This window comes from Muscardinus avellanarius, assembly GCF_963383645.1.
Source record: "Muscardinus avellanarius genome assembly, chromosome: 7".
In the NCBI taxonomy this organism is placed as follows: Eukaryota; Metazoa; Chordata; class Mammalia; order Rodentia; family Gliridae; genus Muscardinus; species Muscardinus avellanarius.
Window position 1 is genome coordinate 116,208,860 of NC_137793.1, and position 10,085 is coordinate 116,218,944.

General features: G+C 51.0%; 1 protein-coding gene across 1 annotated transcript in view; it reads right to left on the minus strand.

Annotated features, from left to right (window-relative positions):
• The window catches only part of MPZL1 (myelin protein zero like 1), a gene marked incomplete at both ends in the record, with an annotated part of 52,047 nt that extends 42,890 nt beyond the window's left edge, over window positions 1–9,157 (minus strand). Inside the window, one exon of the mRNA XM_080699433.1 lies at window positions 9,067–9,157. Within this exon, the coding sequence (XP_080555559.1) occupies window positions 9,067–9,157 (91 nt within the window). The remainder of the gene's footprint in view (window positions 1–9,066) is intronic.
• Window positions 9,158–10,085: the final 928 nt, after the last annotated feature.

Genomic DNA, 10,085 nt, shown 5'->3' on the forward strand with positions numbered 1-10,085 from the left:
CCAGAGAGACGAGGCGGCAGCATGTGAGGAATACGCACTGGCACAAGTATGATGAGCGTTAAAATGATATCACTGTGTGTCTCTGTCAGCACGCTGGAGATGCAGGCTGATGCCTGCTTATACAGATGGCTGCCTCCAGGCACTCCACCAGAAGACTGTCTACAGAGCGCACCTGACCAGCCCAGGGCACACAGGACAGCATGTATATAAACTGCCACCGCCAGCTGTGGAGAGACTCCGGCCAGGGCGCTTCCTGGTAGCGGGGATTACAAGCCCGAGCCACCACGCCCATCCTCCTAATTTTTGTTTTTTCTTATTCTTTAGTTTGAAGCAGGGTGTCACTGAGTTGCACAGAGCCTCACTAAGTAGCTGAGGCTGTCTGCAAACTGGGACCCTCCTGTCTCAGCCTCCCAGGTGCTGGGATTACTAGCGTGCGCCACCACGCCTGGCTTGATTAATGCATTTTTAAGCATGATTTTTAGTTGCACATAATAAACTCCCCAAATCCCTAAGTGGAGTTTAGAGTGAGACAGTGCTCCCTGCAAGTCCCTCCAGCTGTCTGCAGCTGCATACTGACAGTTAAACTGTGCGTTTTATTCTAGGGAACAATTTTGTCAAACACACAGGATCCTAGAGATACTGTGTTTCTAGCCCCAACTGGTTAAATCTAAGGAATGGGCACAATGTGTTACCATTGCAAGAAATTATTCAAGCTATATGCTCTGACTTAGAGCAGAGTTGTCACAGTATCAAAGTTTCCAAAATGACTCTGAATTTGTAAGAAAAATAAAGAATAATTTACCGAAGGAAATTTTATGAATTAAATAATCTTGGATAGCAGTCTACTGAAACCAAGGGAAAAATTAGAAGTGAATAAAAAATTAGCAGCCACATATATTTAAAAAGAGAATAAATAAACAGAGGGCTTAAGGGCAAACACATAAAGGTCCCAAGAGAAAAATCACAATTTTTCAGTTTAAGCACTATGACTGGTCTCAAAATCAACTGACCTCTGCTTTCATATTCTAGGCAAAATCCAAGGACTCTTGTCCAACCTCCAGGGCATTGTTAATGTCAAATACTTGGCAAAGTAAGAATGGAAAAGGAAAAAGAGACATCACTCAAGATAGAGGAAGGCTTTACATCTCACCAGCTGCAGGGCCAAGAACTGGAGCCATATGGTCCCGAGCAGTTGGGCTCTAAGGTAAGCCACCAGTCCTGATGACTAAAGACCAAGCTAATCTCTCATGAATTCTATGCCAAGCGGACCCTTTTACTCTCCCTTTAAAAGTGACATCAAGAGCCTGGCATAGAGGCACACGCTTGTAATCCCAGCATTTAGGAGGCAGAGACAGGAGGATCATGGGTTCTGGGACAGCCTCAGCTACTTAGTGAGGCCCTTTGCAACTCAGTGAGACCCTGTTTCAAAATAAAGAATAAAAAATAGGGCTGGGGATGTCGCTTGGAGGTAGAATGCCCCTGGGTTCCATCCCCAGTTCTGAAAAAAAAAAAAAAAAAAAAGAAAGAAAGAAAGAAAGAAAAGAAAGTGACATCAATAGCCAGGCATGGTGGTGCACTGGTGCTTGGGAGGCTGAGACAGAGAATTAAAGCTTCAAGTCCAGCCTTAGCAACTTAGTGAGGTCCCTCACAACTCAGTGAGAATCTGCTTCAAAATAAAAATAACTAGGGGTGTAGCTCAGAAGTTGAATGCCCCAGGGTTCAATCCCCAGTACCAGAAAAAAAAAAAAAAAGACAAATCAAGCCAGGCGTGGTGGCGCACGCTTATAATCCCAGCATTTGGGAGGCTGAGACTGGAGGACCGCGGTTCGTGGACAGCCTCAGCTACTTAGTGAGGCCCTTTGCAACTCAGTGAGACCCTGTTTCAAAATAAAGAATAAAAAATGGGGCAGGGGGTATAGCTCGAAGGTTGAATGCCCCTGGGTTCCATCCCCAGACCCGCAAAAAAAAAAAAAAAAAAAAAAAAAAAAAAAAAAAAAAACGGTGATTTTTAGACAGTAAGATTGAACATCTTACATGCAGACTTCAAATTCTCAGGCACTGTGGTTTGAATGTCGGGCTCCAGCGAGAGGGCTCTTGTCATGCGCATGTGTTTGCGCTCAGCAAGGACAGCAAGACCTTCAGAACACTGAGGGCAGACGGCAGTTCCCAGATGGAGGGAGCAGCGATGCGCCCGCGAGCCACTCACACTGTGAGCTCCCCAGCGAGGCCACTCACACTGTGGGACTGGGGCCGAATCCAGGCGCTCTGCGATGAGCTACATCCCAGCCCTTTTTATTTTTTGTTTTAAAACAGGATCTTCCAGCCGGGCATGGTGGTGCACGCTTGTAATCCCCGCGCTTGGGAGGCTAGGACAGGAGGATCACAAGGTTCGAAGCCAGCCTCAGCTGGTTTAAGAGACCCTGTTTCCAAATAAAATATAAAATAGGTCTGGGAGTGTAGCCCGGAGGTAGAAGGCCCCTGGGTTCCACCCCCCAGTACCACCCAAAAAAAAAAAAAAATATATATATATATATATATACACACAAATATACAAACAGGATCTTCCTAGGTTGCTGACAGTCTCACCAGTTGTTGAGGCTGGCCTTGAATCCAGGGGCTTTCTACCTTTGAGCTACCCCTCCAACTCTCTTAATTTTTCAAAAAATTTTGAAACAGGGCCTCGCTAAGTTTGCTGAGGCTGATCTCAAACCTACAATCCTCCTGTATCATCCTCCCAAGTACTAGGATTACAGGTGAACATCCCTGTGCCCAGAAGTCAGAAGTGGGTTTTTACTTACTTATTTATGTATGCATTTACTTATTTATTTTGGGGGGGTATGTATGTGTGTGTATATATGTGTGTGTGTATGTAGTGCTGGGTATTGAACCGAGGGGCATTCTACCTCCAAGCTACACCCCAGCCCTATTTTATTTTTATTTTGAGACAGGGTCCCGCTAGGTTGATGAGAGTCTCACTACTTGCTGAGGCCGCCCTTGAACCTGTCATCCTCCTGTCTCAGTCTCCCCAGTACTGGCATTACAGGCATATGCCATCACGCCTGGCAGCATTCTTCATTTTTAAAAAATTGTTCCAATTTTTCATAGTAAGTGAATCATTTTCTTAAAAGTGGCTGTCAGGAATTTAATCTGTCCTTTGGTAGTCCTTATTTATATTCACTATTTACTTGAATATGGGTTTTGTGTCTGATAGCTCTCACTAGCTTCAGGGCTCCTTGTTATATTCTGAATATAAAACAGCCGGAGCCAGGCGTGGTGGCCACGCTTGTCATCCCTGCACTTGGGAGGTGGAGACAGGAGGATCGTGCAGGTTCGAAGCCAGCCTTGCTGGCTTAAGAGACCCTGTTTCAAATAAAATATAAAAAAATAGGTCTGGGAGTGTAGCCCGGAGGTAGAAGGGTTCCATCCCCAGTACCCAGTACCACCAAAAACAAAAAACAAAAAAACAGAGCCTGAGCCAGGGCCGGTGGCGCAGACTTGTAATCCCAGCATTTGGGAGGCTGAGACGAGAGGATGCGGTTCACGGACAGCCTCAGCTGCCCTTTTGCAACTCAGTGAGACCCTGTTTCAAAATAAAGAATAAAAAATAGGGCTGGGGGTGGAGCTCAGAGATTGAATGCCCCTGGCTTCCCTCCCCAGTACTGGGGAAAAAACCAAACAAACCCAGAGCCTGGTGCCCAGTAGGTGTTATTTAGCTGAATAAACAACGAGAAGGCTGAAAACAAGCTGCACCATGAGTTTTCACAGGTAGCCATCTTTCACTTAGTGTCTGTCTTTATTTCGTGTTTGGCAGCCTTGCTGGGATCCAGCCCAGGGTCTCCTGCCTGCTAGGCAAGCACCTTACCCTGAGGTACACCCCCAGGCCCTTAAATGTTTTTATTTTATTTTCCAACCAGTAAATAATTCCAACCAGTAAATAAGTAAACAGTTATGGAAACTCCTAACAAGAATTGGGGTCTTCAAATTGTGGAGATAAATCTCAAGTCTAAATGTGGTCAACATGCATCAAAAAATAGAAAAACCCTTTTTGCAACTTACAACAAGCAAACGGTACAACGCGCTGGGATCACAGTAAGGGAGCGGACGAAAGGCAGCCACCAGGAGCCCGGGTGCGCAAGTCGAGCGGCGCCACTGACGCCCAGACCTCAGCGCGACACGGGCCGAGCCTGGGCAGCGGGGGAGAGCATGCCAGGCAGCGGGCACAGCAAGCCCTCGACCCTGGGGTGCCAACGAGTGCCCAAGATATGGAGATGGCAGCGTGGCTTGGATACAGTGCCCCAGGGAGCGCGTGGCACGGCTGAAGTCCCAGAGGCGGGGAAACTGATCACACAGAGGATTTTTAGACCTTGCAGAGAAGTCTGATTTCATTGTCAGTGCCAGGGGATGCATTAAGGACCTTAAACAAGAAAGCAACACAATCTGGTTTGCATCTTAACAGAAATCATTTTCTTAGTTGGGTAAAGAGGACTGAAAAGAACTAAGGGGCGCCGGTCGTGGGGGCGCACGCTTGTCATCCCAGCATCTGAGAGGCTGAGACCGGAGATCTCGTTCTGTGACCAGCCCCAGCTACTTATTGAGGCCCTCTGCAAGTCAGACCCTGCTTCAAAATGAAGAATAAAAATAGGGCTGGGGGTGCAGCTCGGAGGTAGAATGCCCCTGGGCCCCATCCCCAGTACCAAAAGAAAAAAAAAAAAAAAAAAAAAGAAAAGAAAAGAAAAGAACTAAGGGGGAGAGCGGGGAGACCAGCGAGGGCTATCACAATAAAACAGGCAAGAAATGGTGGCGACTTGGACAAAATGCTAGGAATGGAGGGAGGAAAACATCAATTCCAGATGCATCTTAGAGATGCAAGAACTGGCTGGATGTGGGGACGAAGGACAGGGAGGAGTGGACGCTGGGCCGGGGCTCGGGCTGGGCCGCTGATGGACCGCAGAGCCCTTTACTAAGCTGAGTGGTGCAGTAACTGCGCTCGGTGCTGCTACTACCTGATTCCTGCTGCCTGCGGGTGGCCCGGACACCCAGGGCCAGTCCACCGAATCCCTTACCACGCCCACTCTACCTCACATTGGTCACCTTCTCGTCCTTAACACTTGGTTTGCTCTTGGCTTCTGCAGGCCCAACCCTCCTGGTATTCCCTTACTCACAGAGCCTCGGTCACCATTCCACTTACCCGGGCACTCCCGTTCCTCCTCTCTTTCCTTGACTACATTCTCCCTCAGTGACCTCATCTGAGCAGGCCATGATTTAACTACTAGTCTCGTAAACACTCCCAGATCGGTATTTCCAACTAGGCCTTTCTCCTCACTTCCAAAACCCTCTACCTAACTGTCCTTTAAATCTGCATCTGAGCCGGGCGTGGTGGGCACGCTTGTCATCCCCGCGCTTGGGAGGCTGAGACAGGAGGATGCACAGGTTCAAAGCCAGCCTCAGCTACTCAGTGAGGCTCTCAGCAACTTAGCGAGCCTCTGTTTCCAAATAAAATATTAAATAGGGCTGGGGTCTAGCCCAGAGGTAGAACGCCTCTGGGTTCCACCCCAGTACCGCAGAAATAAAGAAATAAACAAACAAATCTCCATATGGATGCCTCCCAGCATCTCAAACTTAACACATGCCAATGGGCCCCTGTCTTCTTCCCCCAGCACTCCTACTCCTCCATCTCCTATTCTTCCTCTGCAAAAAGTCCCACCTTCCAAAAATCTGCCCAGCTTCCCAAGCCCCAAACCTAGGGATCATCTGTCTCCTCCACCTCCTATTTAAAGTCCACATCAGATCGATTTCCAATTTCCTTCTCAAGTTGGCTTCGCCAGCTCATGAGTACGTGTGGTCTTCACCAGGGGCTGCTCTCATCCAGGCCTCCACCTCCTCTGGGGGTTGTCCCGCAGCCCCCGGCGTCCCTGGGCTCAGCCTCACACCACGCTAGCCATTCTTCATTGGACCTGAGCAGCACACAAAGCTCTTGGTGAACTGGTGCCCCTGGCTGGATCTCCTGCCTCAATTTCCGCCAACCTCTTGCCATGCAGGTTAACTCGAGACTCTGTGGACCCAGTGCCTGCCCAGTGGCCTGACCTTGGTCTAAGGGGATACCCCTGCTTCAAGTTCTCATTGCACGCCTGTATCAAAGGATTTCTTATAGTCCTGACACATGGGACCTCTCCCACTGAACTGTAAATTACTTAAAGATAGAGACTGTCCTTCCTTGAATAGTCCAGATTCTTAACACGTAAGAGGTGCTTACTTGCTGGTGCACGACTGTAATCCCAGTACTTGGGAGGCTAAGACAAGAGGATTGCATGTTCAAGGACAGCCTCATTAATACAGTAAGACTCTCATCAACCTAGCAAGACCCTATTTCAAGATAAAAAAAATAAGCTGGGCACGGTGGTACACGCTTGTAATCCAAGCATTCGGAAGACTGAGACAGGAAGATCATGGTTCACCGGCAGCCTCAGTTACTTAGTGAGGCCCTTTATAATGTGGTGAGACCCTGTTTCAAAAATGAAGAATAAAAAATAGGGCTGGGGTGTAGCTTGGAGGTAGAATGTCCCTGGATTCCATCCCCAGTACTGTAAAAATAAGTAAGTAAATAAGGGCTGGGGTTGTAGCCCAGAGGTAGAATACCCCTGGGTTCCGTCCCACAGTACCGCACACACACACACACAAAATGAGGTGCTTACTAGATGTTTGCTGAGTAACTACCTGGCTCAAACTTCAGGAGCTTTTCTGGCCAGGCTCAGTGATGTCCTCCTGGGACGGCGGAGGCAGGAGGACCACCGGAGCACAGGCATTTAAAGCCAGCCTGCACAAGGTAGTGAGAACCCATCTCAAAAGGAAAAAAAGTGCTTGTCTGTAAAAAAAAAAAAGAATTGTTGCGTGCAGAAGCAGAAAAAGCTGATTTGGAGAGAAAAAACATTCACTCATTTTCTACATTTAACCAATAACATCAGCAGCAGATTTCTACAGATCACCATTCATACATTCATCTTTCAAAACCTAAGAGGCAGGTCCAATGCATAAACAATTATTTTTGGTTGTTGTTGTTGTTGTTGTTGTTGTTATTATTATTATTATTATTATTATTGGCAGTACTAGAGAGCAAACCCAGCAGAGCTGTACCACAGCTACATCTCCGTCCATTTATTATTATTATTATTATTATTATTATTGGCAGTACTAGAGAGCAAACCCAGCAGAGCTGTACCATAGCTACATCTCCGTCCATTTTTTTTTTAATTGGAGACAGGGTCTAATTGCCCAAGCTTGGCCTTCAACTTGCAATCCTCCTGCCTCAGCCTCCTCAGTCACTGGGATTCCAGGGATTCCAGCCATGTGCCACTGAGCCTGGATACACTTTTTTTTTTTTTTAAAGATCTTAACTGGCTTCATTTCTCAGTCTAGATTTGGGCTCCGAGTTTAATTAATTAAGACCATCATAATTGCTTTGTGTTCCACAGCAAATCTGACCTCTCACACTCAGTTGGCCAGAAGTACCCAAGACTTCTGATAAAACCTTTGCTTTAGGCTACTTGCTCCCTGTTTGCTTAAACACAAATACAAGCGCCGCCAAAACCCAAAACCATTTTGAACCTTTCCCTTTTCCTCAGAAGAGATATCGACACAAATGGAATCACATTTTACAAACAGTGTATTTTATGTGTCTCACCCCGCGGGGCTTTCCTAGCTGCCCTGGACTCACTGGGTCAAGGGAACCCTTAGGACTCCAGAACTTCACCTTTCCCAGGTTCTAAAGACGCCATCCGCACTTTGTCACGAGAGGAATCACTGGGGAAACTCTGATATTCAGATCCCGTGATGCAACTAGCATTTGGCAAAACAAAAGGAACGCAAAGTCTCTGTGGTTTCTCGGCAGTTGGCCCTGTATAAACATGACTTAACCGAGTTTCGAGACAGCAACAAGTCCTCTGCTTAGAACAACAACACGGAAAAAGTCCTGCGGCGGCCACCGCTGCCAGGTCCACAGAGCAACTCTCGCAGTTCACGTCAACAGGGGCTGAGGTTTACCATAAACTTGAGTCAGGATATTTGATAAAGTGGGGGGGGGGGAGCTTTTTTTAAAAAAAGTAAAAGTGTCCAGCCGGGCATGGTGGCGCACGCTTGTAATCCCCACGCTTGGGAGGCAGAGACAGGAGGATCGCGCAGGTTCGAAGCCAGCCGCGCTGGCTTAGGAGACCCTGTTTCCAAATAAAAATGTAAAAATAGGTCTGGGAGTGTAGCCCGGAGGTAGAAGGGCTTCCAGGAACCCCAGTACCACCAAAAAAGAAAAAAAAAAAAAAAGTAAAAGTGTCCAGCCGGGCGTGGTGGGCACGCTTGTAATCCCCACCCTTGGGAGGCTGAGACAGGAGGATCGCACGGGTTCGAAGCCAGCCTCAGCTACTTAGTGAGGCTCTCAGCAACTCAGTGAGACCCTGTTTCCAAATAAAATGTAAAAAAAAAAAAAAAGAAAAAAGGTCCGGGAGTATAGCCCGGGGGTAGAAAGCCTCAGGGTTCCACCCCCAGTACCACCAAAAACGGTGAAAGTGCGCCTTTTAAATGCTCCGAATCTTGTCAAACGATGGCGACTATTCTGGGAATTCCTGGGGATTTGATCAACTTAAGTCAGGTCACCTCGCTGGTGCCCTGGCCCGTGGCCTTCCCGGGGAGTCCGGTTAAACTTCTCCTCGGGGTTCTGCAGGAGGAGACGACTAGGAGACGACTCTCCGCCAGACAGGCTTTAACCTGGATGTGCGCGCACTGGAAAGGGACCTTGCAGGCACGAGGGACGCCGGCTGAACACCAGGAACCGCGCCAACAAAGGCTCCCGGAGGGGGGCCCGCAGCCTTCCGCCGCCTCCCCGGGCGGGGGGGCCGGGCAGGACCGGACCCGAGCCCCCGGGCGGCGCGGGAGGCCGGAGCGCCCGGCCCTGGCCGCCGGGAGGGGCCGCCGGTGCCCTGGCGCGCGGCCCGGCCGGGGCAGCCAGGTAGGCGCCCTCCTCCGCGCCCCCGGGCCCCCGCGCCCGGCCCGCCCTCCCGCGCCCCGCGCCCCATCACTCACGGAGCCCGAGCACCCCGGCCAGCGCCGCCCACAGCCGGCGCCCGCGCGCCGCGCCCCCCGCCCCGGCTCCGGGCCCCGCGGGCGCCGCCATCCTCGTCCGCCGCCGCCGCCCAGCTGCGGCCCGCTCGCCCCGGCCGAGGCTCCGCGCTCTCCGCGCTCTCGGCCGCCGCCGGTGCCCGCGCGCTCATTGGCCGGCCCGCCCCTCCGCGCGCTCATTGGCCGGCCCGCCCCTCCGCGCGCTCATTGGCCGGCCCGCCCCTCCGCGCGCTCATTGGCCGGCCCGCCCCTCCGCGCGCTCATTGGCCGGCTCTGGGAATGCGCGTCGGCCGCGGCCCCGCCTCCTGCCTGCTCATGGGTCCGTTCTGCTCGCTCCCCGACGCTATTGGGCGGGGCGGCTGTTCGTTGGCCCTCGCGACGAGCGACCCGCCCTCGGCCCCGCCCGGGCGCCCGCGCCGGCGCCTGGGCTGCGGTCCAGCGGCCGAGCGCTCTTTGCCTGCGTGGCCGCCCGCGGCTCCCGCGTCGCCCTTCCCCGCCGGGTCCCGCCCGCGCCGCTGCAGCCCTGCTCGGCTTCTCTGGCTCGCCTGAGGAAAAGCAGGAGTGCGTTTACCTGGAGGAAAGAGAAAGAAGAGGGTTGGCGAGTGCGGAGAGACTGGTGATTCAGTCCTGCAGATAGAACATGTCTCCCTCGCCCTGTCTCCGGTCCAGGTTCTGGACTGGAGAAATTATGTGCCGCATCTCAGAAAGCCACCAGTTTTAGAAGTCTCCATCTTGTCTTAAGTTCCTGAGACCCCCTCCTTGGGCTGGGAAGTGTGGTCAGGGCAGGGCTGGAAATTGGAACTCTTTTCTACAGCCTGGATCTGGAGTGGAAGCGCGTTTTATTTGTTTTACGTTTGCAGGTCAATGTCCCTACCTAAGTGTCCCTGAAAGCCTGAGTGGGGGACGTGTCCCCAGCACACACCCGTGCTGAAGTGCCTTTGCTGGCACTGCCGGGCTTGGCGAGCTGGGCCTGGCTAGCCAAC